Source organism: Drosophila obscura, unplaced genomic scaffold (assembly GCF_018151105.1).
Source record: "Drosophila obscura isolate BZ-5 IFL unplaced genomic scaffold, ASM1815110v1 contig_176, whole genome shotgun sequence".
Classification (NCBI taxonomy): domain Eukaryota; kingdom Metazoa; phylum Arthropoda; class Insecta; order Diptera; family Drosophilidae; genus Drosophila; species Drosophila obscura.
Window position 1 is genome coordinate 636205 of NW_024542763.1, and position 24199 is coordinate 660403.

The window sequence follows — 24199 nt, forward strand, 5'->3', positions numbered from 1 at the left end:
AACAGCCTATTAGGAAGAACTTACCCCTATACTCTTTGAATGCCAGGTATACAAAATATAAAGAACGAGAAGGAACGTGTGAGTCGCTTCTGGGGACGCGACTTTACTAATACCCGTACTCAGTCAGTACATACATTTTTGAGCATAAGATTTTTTAGAATTAAAAAAAAGTTTACATATTACATTTTTTTGCTACATCTGCTATCTACATCAACAATATATATTTTACATCTAATATGTAGATTATAGATGTACCAGGGGGGAGGGGGCGGAAGAACCAACAGAAAATTAATTTCTTCATTCTGACTATAATATATTCCGATCTGGTTCAGATTCGGCAATCTGGAAGATATGGGTATTTTCTACGATACTGCGTTTTTAGTTTTATCGTATCTTTAAAAATGTGCCTGCCACAGATTTTCGTCCTTTGTTGGGGCGAAAGGGGGCGGGGCGAAATTTTGAAATACACTTGTAGCAGTGTGATATCACATGAGTCTGGAAACCAAATTTGGTTGCCCTAGCTCTTATAGTCTCTGAGATCCAGGTGTCAAACAAGACGGACAGACGGTCAGACGGACAGACAGACATGGCTCTATCGACTCGGCTATTGATGCTGATCAAGAATATATATACTTTATGGGGTCGGAAACGTTTCCTTCTCTGCGTTACACACATCCACTTTTACCACAAATCTAATATACCCCTTAACTCTTTTTTGAGTACGGGTATAAAAATATGAATAAATTTGTAATTTTGTGACTTTCATACATTTTTCCAGCACCCGGTCTTCCAAAGGAGTTATTCCCGAAGAAAATGTTGACGATTTTGCAAATGCTGAGTTGAGTTCAACAACTGTAAAAAATGGTAATTGCACATAAAAACGTGTTTTTTATAATAACCGACCAATTTTATATTTTATGGGTTTAGAAAGAGTTGATAACTATATTCCGATGACTCCTATTAAGCCCATAAGTGATACTGCTCATGAAATATTGCAGTCTAATCATATTTTGTTGAAAAGTGCTGGCGCTGAAGAATTAAATTTTAATTTTCCTGAGCATACATCCGAAAAACTTATTAAAGATCTTGATATAGATTCGGACAATCAGTAAGTATATATTCTCTTATAATTACGTGTTCTGTAAACATATCCATACCCTTGCAGGAAATTACAACTCTCTTTCTAATGCACAGAATACATAAATTCTGGTCCTATTTAATTAAAGATATTCATGATTTATTTTAAACAGACAGCATTCATATCCGGTGCTCAAGGAGTAACGGGTTTTATTAAATTCGTAGAAATATGTATAAAAGCACTTACATATAGTCATGGTCAGTATAAACAGCCCAGGTATTATGGCCATGTCGTTCTCATTGGGGTCTAGTTCTCTCAGGGACTATGAGAGCTAGAGCAACTGTTTGGTTTGACGATGATCTGTCTATTCAATTCATAAAAGAAGAATATTTAGCTTTTTACTAGTTGTTAAATTTATTTCAGGCTAATTATACCCGTACTCAAAAAAGAGTAAAGGGGTATATTAGATTTGTGGTAAAAGTGGATGTGTGTAACGCAGAGAAGGAAACGTTTCCGACCCCATAAAGTATATATATTCTTGATCAGCATCAATAGCCGAGTCGATATAGCCATGTCTGTCTGTCTGTCTGTCTGTCCGTCTGTCCGTCTTGTTTGACGCCTGGATCTCAGAGACTATAAGAGCTAGGGTAACCAAATTTGGTTTCCAGACTCATGTGATATCACACTGCCACAAGTGTATTTCAAAATTTAGCCCCGCCCCCTTCTGCCCACACAAAGGACGAAAATCTGTGGCAGGCACATTTTTAAAGATACGATAAACCTAAAAACGCAGTATCGTAGAGAATGCCCATATCTACCAGATTGCCGAATCTGAATTAGATCGGATCATAATTATAGCCAGAATGAAGAAATTAATTTTCAGTTGCTTCCCCTGCCCCCTCCTGGCATGTAGATGTAGATAGCAGATGTAGCAAAAAAATGTAATATGTAAAATTTTTTTTTTTTTTTCTAAAATTCTAAAAAATCATATGCTCAAAAATGATATACTGACTGAGTACGGGTATAGAGTCGCGTCCCCAGAAGCGACTCGCACGTTCCTTCTCGTTACATATTACATTCACTTGAAATAACATTTAATCTAAGTGGAATCTCAAAAATTACAACCACTTTGTTCCTCGGATAATTCTAATATCTGAATACTTATAATTATAGTCGTACTCAAGGAGTTAAGGGGTATATTAGATTTGTGGTAAAAGTGGATGTGTGTAACGCAGTGAAGGAAACGTTTCCGACCCCTTAAAGTATATAAAATATAAGTCCCCTAGTTCTCAGAGACTATAAGGGCTAGAGCAACCAAATTTTGTGTTCAGACTATTGTGGTATCACACTGCTACAAGTGTATTTCGACAAACGACGAAAATCTGTAGCAGCCACAATTTTCAAGATACGATAAAACTAAAAACGCAGTATCGTATCGTATCGAATGACCATATCTACCAGATTGTCGAATCTTAATCAGATCGGATCATTATTATAGCCACAATAAAAAAATTAATTTTCAGTTGCTGCTCCCGCCTCGTCAAGGACGAGACCACGCTACTCATTCTCTTTCTCGCTCGCACACACTCTTCCCTGTGCAATTCGATAAAATGTGATTTCCGCCATCTCTCCATAGAGTTTTATGAGAAATACCTTAAAATAACGCCTAATTAATGCACATATACAAAAAAAAGGATCCAGGATATTTTTTTTCGAGTTTTCCAGAGTTTTTATTGTCAGTATATTAGTTAGTAGTCAGAGGTGCGGTAAGCAACTGAAAATTAATTTCTTTATTCTGGCCATAATAATGATCCGATCTGATTAAGATTCGGCAATCGATACTGCGTTTAAGTTTTATCGTATCTTTAAAATTGTGGCTGCCACAGATTTTCGTCCTTTGTGTGGCGGAAGGGGGCGGTGCAAAAAATAGCAGTGTGATATCACATGAGTCTGGAAACCAAACTTGGTTACCCTAACTCTTATAGTCTCTGAGATCCAGTCGCTCAACAAGACGGACGGACAGACAGACATGGCTATATCGACTCGGCTATTGATGCTGATCAAGAATATACATATATACTTTATGGGGTCGGAAACGTTTCCTTCTGTGCGTTACACACATCCACTTTTACCACAAATCTAATATACCCCTTAACTCTTTTTTGAGTACGGGTATAAAAAATTCGAATCTTAAAATAAAAAGTTTTTATTTCTAAGTTAATTTTAACTGTTTCGGAAGCCATTAACAATTTTTGTTCTTTTCACGTGCTTGCGGCAAAAAGGCTTCCGAAAAAATTTGTCCGCACACAACCTTTTTCTTGAATAAGCGAGCACGCACAGAACATGCTTACTATGTACTATGCACTTTCGATGGGTACCTTTCAAAATAATATAAAAGCAGGCCAGTTGTAACTAGATCAGTTCCATGCTGTTAGGACAATCACCCCACTTCGAAATCGCCTAATGCCAGAAAAATTGTCAAAATGAATATTTCGCGAAAGTTTGGAACGGAAGGACTGGACAACTAACTTTTGAGTTTTACGTCTTAATTCGACGGAATATAGGTGAAATCAGAGAAAAATGGATCTTATCTCATATATTTGTTATTTTTTCTTGACGACCTTATATTTAGGTAGTGCGCACTAGCACTAACCATACAGTATATAGACGTGCCAGTGCATACGAATGTGGCTCAGCTGAATGTTCTGTCTCTGTATACACTTATTGACAAAATAATAGGTGTGCTTTACTTTTCTTTTTTAACTTCCTATTTCTAATTCAAATCTTCTCTAATATCAACCAATCAAAGTTTTTTTCAAATATTATATTAATTTTCATTAAACAAGAAGTAAAAACAGTTTCACAAACCCATTAATTTACAATAAAATTAAATATTTCCTTAAATCCGCCAATTTTGGCTGGGCACAATAATAGATGTACGAAGATTAATGTTTAAATTGAATCGATATTTTACTATTTCACACAAAGCCTTTCCGACCCCTCTTTTGAGTTCACCTCAGAGACTCTCGATGGGATTAAGGTCCGGGGATTGACTTGGCCACCCAAGAACATCCACACTTTGCTCTCGGAACCAGTCCTTTACTACTCGAGAGGCGTGCTTCAAGTCATTATCCTGCTGGAACTTCTATAAATGCGGCATATTATCCTCGGCATATGGTAGCATCATTGTCTCCAATAGATCTTTGTATACGAATCTGTACATTATTCCGTCAATAGGATGAATCGGACCAACACCATTCCATGAAAAGCAGCCCCATACCATTAGGCTACCAGCTCCATGTTTCACAGTTTTACATGTTTACCTGGGATCAAATTCTTTTCCTTTCGGACGTCGAACATTCCTTTTGGCATCATTTCCAAATAAATGTATCTTGGTTTCGTCACTCCAGAGGATATTACGCCATTTTTTCTCACCCTCCGGTCCGCACCAGGTTCTACGATGTAGTGAACATTTTTTCCTCATCTGTAAATTTGCCGACCGAAGCAAAGGAACCCTGCGAGTAATCCTACCTGGTAGGTTTGCTATTGCCAATCGTCGCCAAACGGTTCGTGACCAACTTCGTTGGTAATCGTCCTGGAAGACTTGAACGAGTCGCGTTTAACCAACTGAACCATGCGATCGTCGGTCTTAGATGATGATGTTCTAGGTGCTCCCCGAGTTTCACCTATTTTTTCCGATTTTAAGGCATTGGTTACGAAGTTTTGATATCGTTTCATTAACCTGGAAATGGATTTATAAGTTTTTCCTTCATCTCGGAGTCGTCGAATGAGCCTTCTCTCCTCCGCACTGCACTGACGCCCACGGCCCATCTAATACAATTTTAAGGCCTATTAAGTCACAATTATATATATTATATTATTATTATAATATTATAATATTTATATTATTATATTATATTTTCCTAATACCTTACCTTCTGCAACCGAATAGTTATCTTAATAAACTAAAAATTAATGTTTTGCTTCATACACCTATTTTATTGAACAGCCGAATTTGCAGTCTAAGCAATAAAACAATCAACAATTTTTCTATAGGGCCCTGTGTACTTAAAGTCTAATTTATATCCTACTTCATTTTTTAATTTTTTTTTTCTTCCTCTTTTTTATTTTTTTTCTAACATATTTCTTGCTCTTTGGTATGCTACTTCTAGTCCATGTTTACTTTCTATAGCATAGTCGTCTATATTATAAATCATTTCTATATTGTCTGCACTTTTGAATTGATTTGGTAAGTTGTTAGTTTTGCTAAATACTAACTCGTATGGACAATAATTATGTGCTATTGATGGGGATGTTTTAAAACAATATTCGAAATATTGAAGCCATACGTCCAAATCAGTTTCGTATGTATTTGTCGGAGACTCGGCTCCCTCATTGGTTTTATCAGCCATCTTCACTTCTTTTTTCTGCAGCGTGTCCAAGCGTGTGTGTCCTCTCTCCAACCTTGACTGACTGTCCGACTCACTAGGGTTGCCACTCTTCCCCTTTTCCACACTTTGACATACTCGGCTGACAGCATTCACTTCGCTGTCACGCCACGCTCTATGCAGCAACTCTACAACATCTATTAAGGGTATACACCAAAACTTCCCTTGATCCGTTCTAATTCTTTATTCAATAAACAATATAATTACTTATCCAACCTACGACACTCGAATTATACTTTCGTATATTGTTCAAAAAATGATTAGACTCAGGTGTCAATCCATTAAGTAATGTGCTCAATGGTTGTGGTGGGCTGCCCAATTAAGGCAATTTCACTTTACCACTCGCACAGCACATCCCATCTGCTTCACCTTTAAATTTTAATGCCTGACAATGGCGACAACGGTCGTTCATTGTACCAATTATAATTTGCCTATGAGAAGCGTAATCGGTGACACTACTGTACGCGAACGCAACACCTTGTAGATTTTGAATATCACGACGCTCATTTGCAGTTGTTGTTGCATCATTGTTCCGTTGATTTGAACGGGACTTTGCTGGGCGTAGACGATTATTTTCATTGCGATGTGTAATGTCTTGGCTACTTTCACGGCTCCTTGAAGCCACAACTTGAAACGAATTTCGCGTTCGCCGACCTAAATTTAATCGTCTCGACATTTAACTTTAAAACCACACAGGTTGGTTTAAAACGCACACATTTTCAAAAGCAACAAATATACTTACACAAATTGCAAGTTTTTCAGAAAACAAATTTTCACACAAAAAGGTTTAAAAAACAAAATCTATCATCAAATGTTCTCTTCTACAGAATGACACAAAATTAAATGAAATAGGCGTTCAAACACACATTTTTAGACCAAATTTGTTCTACAGAATGACACAAAATGAAATGAAGTAGGCGTTCAAACACACATTTTTAGACCAAATTTGAGATTTTTTTTCGATTCATTTTTAATTCTTGAGGAACCTACATATTTATAGAAAAGTACAAATTAGTTTGTGCAAACCAGGTCACATTCTCTGGCTATCATTAAAAAAAAATAGCATGGTGCAATTTGGTGCACGCGTTGCGGAGATAGCCGCTTACATACAGATTTTTTTCTACAAATTTATATATTTATTGTAGCACTATGTAGCATTTATTGTTAATGGAGTTCTAGTGTGCGTAGTTGTTTTCGCTTTTTGGCATTTTTGACATTTTCGGATGAACTCAGTTATATCTCGACTCAAACCTTTCCAGAAATAATGTTTTTTGACCTTGGCCAAGGTTTTTGTGATGCCTGTGTGACCTCCTTGTATGGGATCGTCTTGGCATGTAGACAAAATAGCTTCTTTTTATACCCATACTCAAAAAAGAGTTAAGGGGTATATTAGATTTGTGGTAAAATTGGATGTGTGTAACGCAGAGAAGGAAACGTTACCGACCCCATAAAGTATATATATTCTTGATCAGCATCAATAGCCTAGTCGATAGAGCCATGTCTGTCAGTCCGTCTTGTTTGACGCCTGGATCTCAGAGACTATAAAAGCTAGAGGAACCAAATTTTGTTTCCAGACTCATGTGATATCACACTGCTACAAGTGTATTTAAAATTTTCGCACCGCCCCCTTCCGCCCCCACAAAGGAAGAAAATCTGTGGCAGCCACAATTTTAAAGATACGATAAAACTAAAAATGCAGTATCGTAGAGAATGACTACATCTCCCAGATTGCCGATCTGAATAAGATCGGATCATAATTATAGCCAGAATGAAGAAATTCATTTTCAGTTGCTTCCCATGCCCCCTCCTGCCAACGACCCTGTAACTCATTTTCCACCTCGCTCGCACACTCTGCCGCGTTCAGTGCGCGAGCAACCCCTAGCGGAGGAGATGTAGAATCTAAATGGTACATGTACAATCTTCATGTTAGATGTAGAATATACATTGTATATGTATATGTAGATAACATATGGAGCAAAAAAATGTAAAATGTAACATTTTTTTTTAAATTCTAAAATTCTAAAAAATCCTAAGATTAAAAATATATATACTGACTGAGTACGGGTATAAGTAAAGTCGCGTCCCCAGAAACGACGCACACGTTCCTTCTCGTTCTTGTTAGTTTTTGTATTACGTTCACCGAGTTGATTGACTGATTACGGGTATAAGAGTAGAGTCGTGTCCACAGAAGCGACTCATATGTTCCTTCTCGTTTCTTTTTTTAAGTCCGATTACTATTCAGACTGCCCTCGTATTTTAAGGTTTGGCAATCACAGATATGCTTTTTATTGGAAATTGAACTGATTATATTGAACTGCTATTTTTCAGTATTTTAACTTATATTCAAACTATTTAAAATTGTTTTCTCAAATTTTGTTTCAGGTTTGATCGTCCTATTCGTGCTTACTCAATAGGAAATAAAGTTGAGCACTCAAAACTTAAACGCATTGGATACATAAATGATACTGGAAAGAACTCACATCGTGTTCGAGCTTATTCGGTTGGGTCAAAGTCCAAAATACCTCGATGTGATTTGCAACGTATTGTACTTGTAGAAAAGGATAAAAACAAATCTGGAACAAACGGGAGCCATAACAATATATTTATAGACGATTCTATTTTAAATGAAGTCATTCGTTCTAATACAATCCGAGAAAAAAAATCAACAAGTGCTCCTCTGTTAAGCCTTAAGCATCAAATAAACACTGATCGTATGAGTGATTTGATGGAAATTGATTTTTCACAAACAGCGAATTGGGAAAAAAAACAGCTCATTAAAAACAATGACATTCCCAAAAATATTGAAAATGTATTTCCAAAATACATTCGAAACACTACCTTTCGATCGGATTTAAATGTTACTACGGATCAAAACGTTTTTGGGAGAAATCAAATAAATAATGGCCTACATGGCCTATCAGATGGTGGATACTTGGAAATGAAACCTGTTGGTAAAGCTTACTGCGAGTCAAGTGTGTCTTCCCTTCCAAATAAAATGGAAAAGCTCAAGCTAAAAGACTATTCGGAAACACATATGCAGGCTTTTATTGATACGAGGAAAACAGATGAACCATCCGTAATTGTTGAAGAATTGCAGAACTCTAGTTTAAATGAAATTGGTTGTAAAACTATGGAATTGACCTCTTCTGACAGTAACGAGAATCTTGGTTTAATACGACAACGAACATACATGAGTCAAGAAATTGAAAGCAACAAGAAAAAAAAAGCAGAAGACGGCACTATAGACCCAAGCTACCCAGTCTTAGATAAAAAGAAATTAGTACATTCAATAAGCAATGAAGATTATACCCAAGTTACAGGAAACATCAGTCATTTTGCTAAATATAACGATTTTGGCTATAAAATTATTCAAATAAAAAGTGATAGCTCACTAATCTCATTAAAGAACAATCAAAAGGCCATTCCTAGTGACGATTCGGAGCCTAGACCAACAGAAAATTGTATTATGCTAGCCGACAATGTTCCCAGCTCAAGCACGAAATGCAATTTGCAGCTAAAAATACCTGATTTGAAAAGAAATGAGGCCAGTAAAATATCCAGATTTCTTCCAATTAAAAATTTAAATATCCCATCGGGTCATCCTTCACGCATATCCCAGCCTGAACTTTACTACGCAAGTCTTGATCTTCCCCATTATAGCGGAAAAAACGCTGGAGCCTTTCTCAAAAGAGGCTCATGTGAATCGCCGCCAGTTGCATTGTCTTTAGAAGCAGGGAATGCATATGCAAAAATAGATTTTGATCAATCAGACTGATCTTCCTCCTCATCGAACTTCTATAATATTTAAAGTAAATTGTTAACTATGTGTATATAACATTGTAAATTTATTGTACATATTTTTGGAAAAGCTTCAAATTTTATATAATAAACAATAAATTTTAATTACAGTGTAAACGATTTGGGTGAATTTTAGCTCTAACTGAACGCTTTGCAAATGCGTGAAATATGTTTATTCTTTATATATTTTTATTCTTGATAAAGCCATGTCGGTATGTCTTTCCGAGCCGTTTGCACCCAAGTTCTCAGATAAGGTAACCAAATTTGATGTGCTCCTGAGACTTCTGTCATATGATATAATGCGTTCGATTTCTTGTATCTTAAAAATTTTCGATGCCACAGATTTTCGTTCTTTGTGGAGGCGGAGTGAAATTTTAAAATACACTTGTAACAGTATCTTATGATATCTTATGAGTCTGGAAACAAAATTTGGTTGCTCTAGTTTATATAGCCCCTGAGATCTGGGCGCTCATCGAGACGGACGGACGCACAGACAGACAGGGCTATATCGATTTGGCTATTGATGCTGATTAATATACTTTATGGGGTCGGAAACGTTTCATAATTATAGCCAGAATGAAGACATTAATTATACCCGTACTCAGAAAAGATTTAAGGGGTATATTGTATTTGTGGTAAAAGTGGATGTGTGCAACACAGAGAAGGAAACGTTTCCGACCGATAAAATGTATATATTCTTGATCAGCACCAATAGCCGAGTCGATATAGCCATGTCTGTCTGTCCGTTTTGTTTGTCGCCTAGATCTCAGAGACTATAAGAGCTAGAGCAACCAAATCTTGTTTCCGGACTCATGTGATATTACACTGCTACAAGTGTATTTCAAAATTTCAGGCCCTGCCCCCTTCCGCTCACACAAAGGACGAAAATCTGTGGCAGCCACAATTTTAAAGATAGGATAAAACTAAAAAAGCAGTATCGTAGAGAATGCCGATATCCACCGGATTCTGAATCCGAATACGAATCTGAATCAGATCGGAGCATAATTATAGCCAGAATGAAGAAATGAATTTTAGTTGCTTTCCCCGGCTCATCCCGCTAGAGAACCACTACTCATTCTCTTTCTCGCTCGCACACTCTGCCTCTTTCTGTACTCGAGCGCCCGCTGGCTGTGAAGATGTAGAATATATATGGTACATGTATAATCTACATGTTAGATGTATAATATACATAGTAGATGTAGATGTAGATAACAGATGTAGCAACAAAATTTAAAATGTAAAATTTTTATGTTTAATTCTAAAATTCTAAAAAATTATAAGCTCAAAAATTTATATACTGACTGAGTACGGGTATAAAAGTAGAGTTGCGTAAACAGAAGCGACTCACACGCTCCTTCTCGTTTCATTTGAAAAATTTGTTGCTTATAGAATTTTCAATTGCTTAAGCCGGTCGTTCTTTCACGTCGCTCCTGCATTTTCTGCCTTTTTGCGATAATAACTCAATATTAATTGCTAATAATTGTGTACATCATTGAACCTATCATAGCTGATTACTAATTGTGCCGGTTATATGTGTTTCACTTGCTAACAATTGATTCAATATAAATTAAACATTCCAAACATTAATCAAACTTGCTCAAAAGATTTGTTAGTGCTTTTATCCATTCCGCTTTGGATCAACGCTCTCTGTGCTTATCGCTCGTGCGCCTCTCTGGAGCGCACACGTGCAAGCTCCCTTGCTCTCACTCTCTCTGGATTTTGCCGGCATTCTTCTTCAATTGCTCTTTCGGTGTCTCTGCTTTCGTAAGCTTCACCGTTTTTAGAAGAAATGCGAATTCGGTGGCACCATAGCCGGCGAGCTATACCTTAGCTGCTGGATATGTGAAAATTTTGCACATTTAACATGTGATGTTGGTAGTAATTTTGGTCGGCTACATAATTTAATTTTAAAACGTGTTGGCCTTACTTAGTCATGTTAAGCTGGCCGGGACATTGAGGCTGAATTGCGTACTTTTATGAGACGGACTCGTACTGGTTTTCTGGATGTCCGGAAGCAATTTGTCACTCTCGAGAAGTTCCTGACCTTGGAATCTAAATTTATTGAGATGCAATGCAAGTCAAAGTTCTTCAGTATATGTATAGTCGCGTGCAAAAGAAGCCGCCCGTTTTGCTTATGGGTGTAAAGCGAAGTCATCTCAATGTAAAGTAAGCTGCCGGCGGCTGTCGGTAGCGAGAGTGGGAGCGTGGTGAGTGTGAGCGCGCAAGAGGGTGTCACCGCACAGTTGTCGATTCTGCCAATCTGGCAGGCAATAAATAAAAAATTAAAATGTCGAATCTTGTTAATTTTTTTTAATTTTTGGAAAGTAAACATCCCACTTGTAACGAACCATGGTTCTAGCCATGGCTCGTCACAAACGGCGGAGGGTCAGCGCATCCACGCTGGCGGGAGACAATAACCAAACTGATATACACAGAGCTAACGAACCATGGCTCTAGCCACGGTTCTCCCCAAATAGCGGTGTGTCAGCACCCCGGATATAAAATAGTCTTAAGCAACGCACGCAGTTACTAAAATTAAGAACTCTCGATCAGCGAAAAACACAGCACGAAATTCTCGGTCACCCACTTCTTCTTGGCGATATTTCACAACCACTCGGCCTCGAATCACAGATATCACCTTCGCGATGCGGAGGTAGCAAAAACCCAATTTCCAACTGCAGCCCGCACCTTCCGGGATGCTGCCTCAGCAAAAACACACTGCCCCACTAACAATTGTCAACGAAGCACCAAGCTTCGACCCACTTACCACGCCCCACAATTATTGTCACCAATAATCATAAGTTAGCAATAAGCAATTATTTCCGGGTCTCAGGGCCAAGATCGGCCGAAAGACTAGGCAGTCCATCAGCCCGAACACAAGACACTGCACTAGGCAGTCCATCAGCCCGAATACAAGATACAGGCAGTCCATCAGCCCGAACACAAGACACTGCACTAGGCAGTCCATCAGCCCGAATACAAGACACAGGCAGTCCATCAGCCCAAACACAAGACACTGCAAAAGGCAGTCCCTCAGTCACACACCCAAGACACTGTACTACACAGTCCCTCAGTCACACACCCAAGACACTGCACTAGGCAGTCCCTCAGTCACACACCCAAGACACTGCACTACGCAGTCCACCAGCGCACCATTCAACCACGAGTTGAAGCAGCAGAATTTAAGTGAATGAAGAAAGTGAATGAAAAGAAACCAGAATACTAAATAAAAACCAAGAACAATCCAACAAAACCGTCGCCTCATCATTTCTCGCTGCCTACTACATTCTTTTACGAGCCAGCCCGACACCTGAAGTCACCTACAAACTACAAATTGTCTTGTAGCGGATCCTGGACAGACTGATGCTTACCTCAGCCTGAAGTAGGACCTCACACACTGATATTTATTGCGATATTTATATATTTTTCCTATCGATAGTCCAGTACCTGCACGCGGTTGAATCGCAGAAAACTTTTCTATCCATACCTAAGTACATTTTACTGCCTTTTTATGGCTTTTGGTAAAGCAAAATAAATCTTAATGTTTTGCGATTTGTAAAGAAAGAAATTATGGAGCGGAATAAGGATCGAACAGGGACTGGGATGTCAGCTCAAACGTCGGTGGAAAGCGTGACTGATACCACCGGCGGGCACGGGGAGGAGCAATCCTCTCTGCGTGTCGCCAGCGGTCACAACTCTTATATGGCGGGAGCAGGTCATATTAGTTTCAAAGCTTCTGCCACAAAAACGCCTCAATGCAAACTGAGCCGCACGGGTGCCGTGGTCGAAACAGACTCGGACCTGGAGAGCGTGCTCAGTGTAAGAAGAACGGAAGAAGAGAGCCTTCTCCGCTCGCCTGAACTAGGTACCAGCTCCCTGCGTAGGGAAGGGCCCAAGCGTTCTAGAGAGGGGATGAAGGCTAAGGCCCAATACAAGGCGGCCCTCAAAATCCGAAACCGGCTACAAGGCAAAGAGGACATCTCCCAAGAGGAGAAGTCCAAACTAGCCTGGGCTGAGCAAAAGGTATAAGAGGGGCGTCTTCACTATGCGCAGCTGCCTCAGATGAAGGAGATGATGGCCACCAAAAGGCAACGCTCGATCGAGAGTGCCAAGGACACTCCGGCGTGCAAGCGGCAACGCGGGCCCAAGGTGGTTATCCCTCAACTTACGACGAAAAAGCCCAAGCAGAAGCCCAAGTTGAGTGACATGTGCAAGAGAAACCTCATCGTGGCCCTGACCGACCGCAGCGAGGAAAATGGGAAGATGACGGCGGCGCAGTGGAAACAGGTCCACGCCCAGCTGGTGGAATCCCTTTTCGCGCGAATGGAGGACGCGCCGGACGCTCCCATGCCCACCTTCGACGGTGCGGGATGGCTGAACGGGGTGAAGATCCTCAAGTGCAACGACGACCCGACGAGGAAGTGGCTGGTGCAAACGGCGCCCAAATTGGAAGCTCTGTGGGAGGGGCCAAGCGGGAGGTAGTGGACAGGGAGATGATCCCGTCCATCCCAAAGGCGAAGGTGCGAAGGGGACCGAGCACTGAAACTCCTCCAGAGGCAGAACACAGATGTGCCAACGGCTGACTGGAGAATCCTGCATGTTGGTATCCCATTACCCAATGAGGGGGGCCAGCACATGATCCTCCAGATCAACAAGGAGGCAGAAGACATCCTCTACCCGAGATTCGGGAAGATGGCATGGGGCGTAGGCAGTGTTTACCTACGTCTCAAAAAGCGCCATCCCGAAGACAAGGACGCGCATACCCTGCAGGCAGGCGAGGTGGAAAAGGACCTAGGTCTGGAGTCCATCGTGGAGGCCGCCCAGGATCTTGCGCTGGACGACTCTGATGCCGCAGAGGACGAGGACGGTTACCTGTTATATAGTTAACCCGTCGTGTGCAGTTGAGCCAGCCTCCCATGACATTGAGAGTGCTGCAGCTCAACTTGCATAAAAGCAAGATCGCGCCCCTCATTGCCTTGGAGCAAGGGCCCGTCGACATAGCTTTGGTCCAGGAGCCATGGCTTGCCTCCGGCATTGCTGTGGCCAGATTAAAGTCCTCTAATTACAATCTTTTCCACCCACCATCGGTAAGCAGGACCAGAACCGACGTACTCGTACGAAAGGGAATCCATGCTTATCTTATGTCTCATTACAGCACTGATGATAGCATCCTGCTACATGGCACACGACAGGCCAGCTCCACCGGAGGAGCTAGAGAGTCTGGTGGCGGAAGTCAGTCCGAAAGACCAGCAACTCATAGTTGGTAACGACGCCAATGCCCACCATAGCGTGTGGGGAAGCCCCGATATCAATAGAAAGAGGTGAGTCACTTCTAGACTTTATACTATCCACTAATCTAGATGTAGCAAACGTGGGGGAGGAGCACACTCGTGCAGCCATATGAGCCCCAATGACTATAGACCGATAAGCCTCACCTCTTTTCTACTCAAAACACTATAAAAGCTGCTGGATCTACACATCAGAAACGATGTAGGTGGGCGGATGTCAACCAACCAGCATGCCTACACCAAAGGGAAATCGGTAGAGACGGCACTGCATTCGCTAGTAGCCACTAGAGTTGGGTAAAGAGTGTTCACTTTACTGAACAAGTTCAGTTGCTCACTTTTAAGTGAGTGAACAACTCGCTCACTTTGCTCAGTTGCTCATTTGTTCACTCAGTTGTTCACTTGCTCACTCAGTTGTTCACTTGTTCAGTTGTTCACTCAGTTGTTCACTTGTTCAGTTGTTCACTCAGTTGTTCACTTGTTCAGTTGTTCAGTTGTTCCCTGTTCAGTGGTTCACTCAGTTCAATGCTTTGTTTTTCAAACATTTGTTAATTTTCCCCAGTTTATTTTTGTGGTTCATTCGAAATACATACAAATAGATGTACATATGTATGAATAAGTATGTTTAGCAAAACCCCCCACCCAAATATTAAAGAATATCGAATAACAATACATAAAAGTAAGAATCCCTCTCTACGCAGCAAAATTGTCTAAGTCTAATGTCATATGGCTAAAAGTAATTTTGTCTTGTGTATCGCAGAGTAATCTTGAACAGGGAACAACTGAACAAGTGAGTCAACAGGGAACAACTGAACAAGTGAGTGAACAACTGAACAAGTGAACAACTGAGTGAGCAACTGAACAAGTGAACAACTGAGTGAACAACTGAACAAGTGAACAACTGAGTGAGCAACTGAACAAGTGAACAACTGAGTGAACAACTGAACAAGTGAACAACTGAACAAAAATTGAGTGAGCATGTTCAGTTCACTCAGTGAAGTGAACAGCTCATTTTTGTTCACTCACTCATGAGCAACCCAACTCTAGTAGCCACCATCGAAAATTCCCTCCAAAATAAGAAGTATGCTCTAGGAGTGTTCGTAGACATATCCGGAGCATTCAACAACGTGAATACGAGCGCGATAATGGACCGCCTAGAAGCGATCAACACACATCCCGCAATCAACCTCTGGATAAAGAACCTTCTAAGTTGTAGACGGGTGTACTCAGAGTGGGGCACCGCTTCCATGGTGAAAGGGGCACACAGAGGCACACCTCAGGGTGGGGTCCTGTCGCCCCTCCTATGGAATCTGCTGTTCGACGACCTAATAAAGAGATTCGAGAGGAGAGCCCCAAAAATAACAGCTTATGCGGACGACATAAGCATAATTATTACGGGAGTATGCCCATCGAACCTCAGCTCTATAATGGAATCAACACTCAGGGAGATATGTGAGTGGGCGGGAAAAGTAGGACTCAGTATCAACGAACCTCATCCTTTTCACCAAGAGGCATGGATCCCCCCGAAAATCTACAGAAACAAGCTTACCCCAAAAACACAAGTCAAATACCTCGGCATAGTGCTGGACAGCAAGCTGGTATGGAGACCCAATGTATTGGAAAGGGTGAAGAATGCCACCATTGCGCCATATGCATCCAAGAAGATGCTTAGCAGCTCATGGGGCCTATCACCTGCACTAATGCACTGGATCTACATTTCGGTAGTGCGACCGTCTCTGCTGTATGGAGTCTTAGTGTGGTGGCAGGCTACAGAAAAGAGAACCTACAACAAGCTAATGGATAGAACTCAGCGGCAGGCACTGCTCTGCATCACTGGGGCGCTGAGGTCAACCCCAACAAAAGCACTCGAAACAATACTCGGAATTGACCCCCTGGACATCCACGCTCAACTGACTGCAGGTAAGTCAGCACAACGCCTAGTCGCATCAGGAAATATGTCGCTGCAAGGATTCGGGCACAGTTCAATAGGCCGAGACATGATTAGTACATCTGACTAAATAATCCCCCGAACTTGCCTGGACGTCAAAACAGCGATACACATGGGACCCGACGACTGGAAAGAAAGTTGGGATCAGAATGAACACCTAAACATATACACGGATGGCTCCAAGATGGAGGAAGGAGTAGGTGCGGGCATATACTGTACAGACCCTGAAATAAGGCTGTCTTATAAGCTACCGGACCAATGCAGCATATTCCAGGCATTCCAAAGCGAGTGGCTGACCACGCCGCTGCCGCCCAGAAGCTTGGCGGCAGCGCTCCGACGCGAGAGCGGCTGCAGCGGGACAACGAGCGACATGACGACAAGGAGCGTGGGGCCTGAGGAGCAAGGCAACCACGCGTCCAAGGTGGGACGGCAAACAAGCGCCGGCAGCGAGACTGGAACAGAAAAGGCACGCGGGCAGCGGCGCCAAGCGACAGCGGAGAAGTCGTGGTCGGCTGGGACCGAACTGGCTGCAGAACTCTCTGCCCAGAACCGAGCCGCGGGCCGATATAAGAAGGAGCACAGGCGGAGGACGGGCACTTCAGTCCGAGGCTTCAAAGCGATCACGAGCAAACCAAAGTCTTGAAAAACATATCCTGTTCCAGGATCCCTGACCTACAGTACCGCGCCGCGTGTCCTTGCACAGTAAAACATATCCTGTCCCAGGATCCCTGAGCTACAGTGCCGCGCCGCGTGTCCTTGCACAGTAAAGCATATCCTGTTCCAGGATCCCTGACCTACAGTGCCGTACCGTGTATCCTACCGCTGTAAGCCACATCCTGAACCAGGATCCCTGACGTACAGTGCCGCGCCGCGTGTCCGGGCACAGTGAAGCATATCCTTTCTAGGGATCCCCGACACACAGTGCAAAGCCATTTGGCCTTCCCACCACGCGGAGAAGCTCCACTCCGGATCCCCGATCTTCGGAGCCGTGCCGCATCCCTTTGCCCAGGGCCAACGAATTTGGGTGATGTATCCCCACAATAAATCCCCACATCAACAGGGCGACACGCCATTTAACCCGGGCAGGCCAACACCGCACTAGGAACAGTATGAGTACCCGTTGGATAGGCTCCCGCCGAAAGGACGAGCTGCAGAGCTTGGCAAAGGAATTTGGGCTAGGAGAAACCGGTACCGTAGACGAACTACGCGGCCGGCTTTCAGCCTTTGCCGCACGCAGCGGACACTCGGAAGAAGTACAGGCGAGACTTGAGGAGTTGAATGCCCACTTTGGAAACATACCTAGTCCCAGGGAGCATCGAAGCCCGGCTACGTCACCAGGGCCAGAAACTCGTACGAAACGAGAAGGAGACATGGACGAGAAGAAACGACAACTGAACGTGCCCGAATTGAACAACCTGAACAGAAACCCAGACTCCAAAGGCACTGGAATCCAGGAATCGGTAGCCGAGTCGGTGGCCATGGAGGGCACCCAGTCGCATCGTCCGGCCCAAGGGCCACCACGCCTACTGCTACCAGAGCTGCCCAGCACGAGCAGAGGGTCTGGCACCGGGCAACGCGTAATTCCGGTGACAACGCCCATTGCCCGTGGCAACGACCAGCAGCAGGCCAGAACGTTAAGGAGACCAGGAGCCCCAACCGAGCCAGACCGTATGGTCAACGGACCAGGACCCAACGCCAGCGTGCCCCGGGCCACAGCGGCCGCATCCTCGATTTCAGAGGAACGCTACCAACCAAGCGGCACCCAGACCCATCCAGCCCCTCGCCCCGGAAGGGGAATCTCTTATTCCTTACTGGCGGACAAACTCAGGAAGTGGGGACTCACTTTTGATGGCCACGCCGACCCATTGGCATTTATCGAGCGACTGGAGGAGAGAGTAGAATCCTACGGAGGGAGCCCAGAGCAGCTACCACGTGCCATCTCGGGCCTCTTAACCGGCAAAGCAGAGGGATGGTTCCGCACCTTCCAGATGCAAGGACAAAACTGGACTGATTTCCGCAAAGAGTTCTTGGAGTTCTTCCAGCCGCCCAGATACTTCCAACGCTTGGAAGACACCATCCGACTAGAAGCCCAAAGAATCATTCCGGGATTACATGATTGAACTTCGTCTGATGATGCAACGCGCCCGATACACCCGTGAGCAAGAGCTAGACAGGATCTATGAGAATCTTAGACCGGAATATCAACTGTACACTCGCAGGCATGATTTCCGGTCACTGACCGAATTATCGCAGCTTATCGCCGCCTACGAAACTGCCCGGGATTGAGACGCCCTTCGCATCAATGGATCCGGACAGTCAAACCGACCCCAGGCCACGCACACCGGCAACGGCACCACAGCTCAATGGAACACCCCAAATGAGGCCAACGGGACATCCAATGTCGCCAATCGGGTTATCACCCAAGAGGAGGAGCGGCCACTCGATGTGCGACTAGCGTGCCGAAACTGCGCAGAAGAAGGACACTTCAGCAGTGCGTGCTCCAGTCCACAGAAACTATTCTGTTGGGAATGTGGCCGCCGCGGGGTAAGGACAATCAACTGAAGCCGGAAGACCGAGTCGGGAAACGGGTCGGGTCTCCGATCAACCGGGACACGGACGGAGACACGCGCCCAGAATCAGGAGCAATCCACCCGCTAAGAATGGTAGGAGGAAGGATCGCAGGGCTGGTCACCATCGGTGCTACAGCGTTTGAAGCCACTCTCGACACTGGAGCCACACGATCCTTTATCAGTCAACGAATGGCCGAGGAGATTGGGACGGCGAGAAACAAACGAGCGGTGAGGATCAGCCTAGCAGATGGGTCAAGGAAGGAGATCACTCAGGCGGTAGGGGTAAAGGTGCGCCTCGACCAGCAGGAAACCCAGGTATCGCTCTTAGTCTTACCCACAGTGTTGGATGACCTTATCTTAGGCCTTGACTTTCTGTGTGGAGTGCGAGCCAGAATCCACTGCGGACGAGCATATCTCCAGCTGAAGCCATGCCCGGATCCTCCCCAACGCCAGCCAGAGAACGCCATGCTGCCGCACACGCGGACAGTGACATTCGCTAACCCTCTGGTAGCCCCAAGTCACCCCGCGGACAGCGTGATTCCCCAGGACACGACCGACGCCATCAAAGCTACGCCCCGTGCCAAATAAACCAGCCCCAACAAACAACGCAGGAAGACAACCCCGCCAACCGACCCCGACCGGCACCCGACTACGACCAAGAGCACAGCGACGTCACGGAACATAACCATGGCCAGCGCGGCCCCAGGGCCTCGACAAAAACAGACAGAGACTTTGGCAACGGCAGCCACACCCAGTGTGCCAAACCAGGAGTCTCATGTCCAGACACCTTCACGGGCAGGAACTTTGGCAGAGACGACCAGCAACAGCTCGTCAAACCAGGAGTCACCTGCAAAACTTCGATCACGGGCAGAGACTTTGGCAGAGGCAGCTGCACCCAGTATGCCAAACCAGGAGTCTCATGTCCAGACACCTTCACGGATAGGAAGTGTGCCAGGAGTCTCCTGTCCAGACACCTTCACGGGCAGGAACTTTGGCAGAGACGACCAGCAACAGCTCGTCAAACCAGGAGTCACCTGTCAGAAAGCGACGACGACCCAGGACCAGGGCAGAGACGGCTGCAACCAGCCCGTCAAACCAGGAGCCGACACCAGGAGAACACAGGGAAAACTCCAGTATACCGTCGAAACCGAGCACCGCGTCCGACGCAACCATAGAAACCGGGCGAGGCAAGACAACACGCCGGCGCAGGATCCCGGAACAACGAGACGACGGCAACAAAAACGAAGACGTTGACTACCACCTAGAACCACTGGCCGACTCCAAAGCAGCCCGGACGAGGAACCCGATCACACAACCGATCAGAACGACTACGAACAATCAATCTTGGCTGCTGTCACAGCCATGGAATTGGAGAACCTCTCTCCCTGGCCACAATTCCCCGACCACGTAGAGCCTCCCACACCAGAGGCAGCCAGATTCCTGAAGGAGGAATTGGCCAAATTCGACGGGATGACTGGAATTTCACAGATCGCAGAGCATACGATCACCATGCGGGACGATAAGCCCGTGAAGCAGCGGTATTTCCCCAAAAACCCGGCAATGCAAAAGATAATCGACGCCCAGGTGACAGAATTGCTACACGACGGACGAATCGAGACCTCCCGAAGCCACCACAGCGCACCAATCGTACTGGTGGGGAAGAAGACTGGCGAAATGCGGATGTGTGTGGACTATCGGCAGTTAAACGCCCGATCTGTGCCCGACGCATACCCTCTACCACGCATAACTCATATTCTGGAGAGACTCCGGAACGCCTGCTACATTTCCACGCTGGATCTCAAAAACGGATACTGGCAGATCCCGGTGGCTGTCCCTGGTGAGGCCTCTACCAGTGGAAGGTCATGCCCTTTGGGCTCCACTCCGCACCAGCCACCTTTCAACGAGCCCTGGACAGTGTCATTGGCCCGGACATGGAGCCACACGCCTTTGCATATCTGGACGACATCATCGTCATAGGGGTTAGCCTGGAGGAGCATATAGAAAATCTGCGGGAGGTCCTGCGAAGACTACGAAAAGCCAATGTTCCGCTGAACCAGAACAAATGCAGCCTGTTCAGGAAGAGCCTGGTGTACCTGGGACATGTCATAAGTGAAAAGGGTATCCACACAGACCCGGACAAGGTCATCGCAGTCCAGCAACTAACGCCACCGACCACACTGAAGGAACTTCGTCGCTGCATTGGAATGGCCTCCTGGTACCGAAGGTTCCTCCCAAACTTCGCCACGGTGGTCCAGCCAATGACCAAGCTGTTGAAGAAGGCCCAGAAATGGGAATGGATGGAAGAGCAGCAACAGGCATTTGACAGCCTCAAAGAAAAGTTGACCCAGGCACCAGTCTTGGCGTGTCCCGATTTCACTGAACGGTTTGTACTACAAACAGACGCAAGTGGTTACGGCCTGGGAGCAGTGCTGACGTAGCAGATCGCCGGAGAGGAGAGGGTCATTGCCTACGCTAGCCGTCGCCTCCTCAAGGCAGAGGAGAATTACTCTGCCACGGAGAAGGAATGTCTAGCCATCGTTTGGGCCGTCAGAAAGCTGCGCTGCTACCTCGAAGGCTACCATTTTGAAGTCATCACCGTTGATCACGCTGGGCGCTGGAACTCCAACAGTTCTGTTTTGACATCCACTACCGACGTGTAAGCCAAAACGAGGTAGCAGATGCCCTGTCTCGTCAACTGGTGGAAACCCTCCAAAGAACAGAGGAAGACCGACCCACCTGTCCTTGGTTACAACGGTTACGCAGGCGAATACAAGCACAGCCCGAAAAGCATGCTGAGTTCCTCATCGAGAACGGGCAAATTTATAAGAAAACAGTGAAACGATCCGCTGACGAGGATCCCATCCAATGGAAGCTCTGATCACTACGGAGCACCGGCGACGAGTACTAGAGGAATGTCACGACCACCCAACGGCGGGACATCTGGGAATCCGTAAAACCGCAACCCGGGTGACCCAGCGTTATTACTGGCCTGGACTCTATCGGGATGTCCCGCGATACGTGCAACAATACACGAGTTGCCAGAGATTTAAGGTGAGCCAGATACAGCCTGCAGGACAGGTGCACACCCGTCAAGCCCAGGGACCCTTGGACATACTTTGCGCGGACTTCGTGGGACCACTTCCTCTATCCAAACTTGGCAACACCACGCTCTTAGTCTTCCTGGACTCCATCAGTAAATGGGTGGAACTAATACCGCTTCGCAAAGCGACAACGGCACTGCTAGAGAAGGCATTCCGAGAACGCATCCTTAGCCACTTCGGAACGCCCAGAAAAATGGTATGCGACAACAGCACCAAGTTTACAAGCCGGTCCTTCAGAAACTTCTGCAAAATGGCCGGGATGGAATTGGAACACACTGCCCCGTATACACCCCAGCAAAACCCAACCGAGTGGGCCAACAGAACAATCAAAACAATGATAGCACAATACGTGGAACAGGACCAGAGAACCTGGGTCGAGGTGCTGCTATTTAAGGCCAGACTTAGTTCGGGCAGAAGCTCATCCCAGGTTTGCCCGTTGGTTTGCTGGGGTGTAGGTGTCCATTCCATCCCGGCATTCAGAGGTTTCTGAGGCCCTGATTGTTCATTTTTCTGGGCGTTCCAGTGGCTAAGGATGCGTTCTGGAAGCCCCTAGCGTGCCTTGTCGCTTTGAAGCGGTATTAGTTCCACCCGTACTGAGGTGACGCTAGGGCCAAGCGAGACCAGCGGGGGTCTCGCTTGGCCCTAGCGTCACCTCGTCGTACAGTGCTCCGGGTAAGCGGCACAACACAAGGCGTCGAGACTCAGCGAAATCTTCCGGGTGGTACAGGAAAACACCCAGCGCGCTTCTCAAGAGAAAAGTCAAAATTATAATCTTCGGAGGCGCGAGTGGCGACCCGTGATTGGAACACTGGTCATGCTTCGCCAACACCAGCTATCCAAGGCCGCCGACAACTTCGCCGCAAAACTGGCCCCAAAGTTTGAGGGACCGTATCGGGTCATCAAGTTCATCTCCCCGACCATAGTGCGGCTGCAACACCACCCTGGACGGTAACGACGAACCACCGGGCTGGCGGATCTCAAGGTTTTCCACGACCACCACGATGGCAGCAGCCACCAACACGAAGACATCGCAGACGACCCGGGCAAAGGAGCCACCAACCACGCGAGGTCATGAGGGCCACTTAGGGCAGTGCGCTGCCCTAACGTCCTCGCTCCGAAAGTAGCGACCACGGCCATGCCACAGTAAGATACGTATAACTCCCCTTAAGGGACTAATCGTAAAGCAGAGAACCAATTGTAAATCGCACCTATAGGCAGGTCAGGGTATAGACACAAAATGGCTAGGCAAGTTTGAACCCATCAAGGTTTCTTCCGTAGCAAAACAGCGACGAGTCACCCGGACGCTGCAAACGATGAAACCACAACGCCTGGCTCACCACGGGCCAACAGTGGGGTAGCTGTCACCGGTCTCTCACCGGTCCAGTCAGCACCACCCCACGCCTTCACCACGCCTTCACCACGCCACCCAGAATGCCGATCCCGGAGGCATCCCTGTACCCCTGTACCCTGTACCCCTGTAGCCCTGTACCAGCTACCAGAGCTCGACGAAGCCCGTCCACCTCCCGCGTGGCTCTACGACGGCTCGCAATAGCCGGCGACACCACTGCGGCAGCCAGCCAGGAAGGACGACCCGAAGAACCTATCGGGGAGCTGCAGCTCCTCAGACGGGAGAACGCGGTTCTCCGTAGTGAGTTGAAGCGCCTCTGACAGCGGGAACAGCAGCGACGACCCACTACGGGGACGCTACATACAGAGCCCAAAACCCACCGAAGGCTGAAGTCCCGTAGCGACACCACAACGCCTAGGCTCCTGGCATCCTCCGCCAGGTACAGCCCGGAGGACCTGCCGCCCAAAGAGGGATCCCGAAACCAGTAGCAGAACCGATAGCGAGGTCGAGGTCCTGTGGGACGGACGCTTCGGGAAGGCCCGACCCTCCATGGCACAGCGATCCAAATCCACCGGGAGCAGCCACCAGCCCCGACTCAGGGAAGCTTGCCCCCTCAGCTGGCA

General features: G+C 45.7%; 2 protein-coding genes and 1 long non-coding RNA gene across 7 annotated transcripts in view; 2 read left to right on the plus strand and 1 right to left on the minus strand.

Moving 5' to 3' along the window:
* Positions 1-9444, plus strand: part of LOC111075308 (insulin receptor substrate 1) — a 119317-nt gene extending 109873 nt beyond the window's left edge. For 3 of the 5 annotated variants that reach the window (XM_022368499.2, XM_022368500.2, XM_022368498.2), the window contains 3 exons: positions 779-864; positions 928-1108; positions 7909-9444. In XM_022368499.2, the coding sequence (XP_022224191.1) occupies positions 779-864; positions 928-1108; positions 7909-9301 (1660 nt within the window). In that variant the 3' untranslated portion in view covers positions 9302-9444. The remainder of the gene's footprint in view (positions 1-778; positions 865-927; positions 1109-7908) is intronic. The other 2 variants (XM_022368502.2, XM_022368501.2) reach the window with 2 other exon arrangements.
* LOC111075310 lies at positions 5696-6304 on the minus strand. The gene is made up of 2 exons (XR_002607919.1): positions 6269-6304; positions 5696-6206 (listed from the first exon to the last, which is right to left on the minus strand). It is a non-coding gene; the product is annotated as an uncharacterized LOC111075310 (long non-coding RNA).
* A 3799-nt stretch (positions 9445-13243) lies between the features above and the next one.
* Positions 13244-14516, plus strand: LOC111081886. Its single transcript, XM_022378039.2, has 2 exons — positions 13244-14411; positions 14480-14516. The coding sequence occupies exon 1, from the start codon at positions 13387-13389 to the stop codon at positions 13804-13806; it is 420 nt and encodes a 139-aa protein (XP_022233731.2). The 5' UTR covers positions 13244-13386; the 3' UTR covers positions 13807-14411; positions 14480-14516.
* The last annotated feature ends 9683 nt before the right edge of the window (positions 14517-24199 follow it).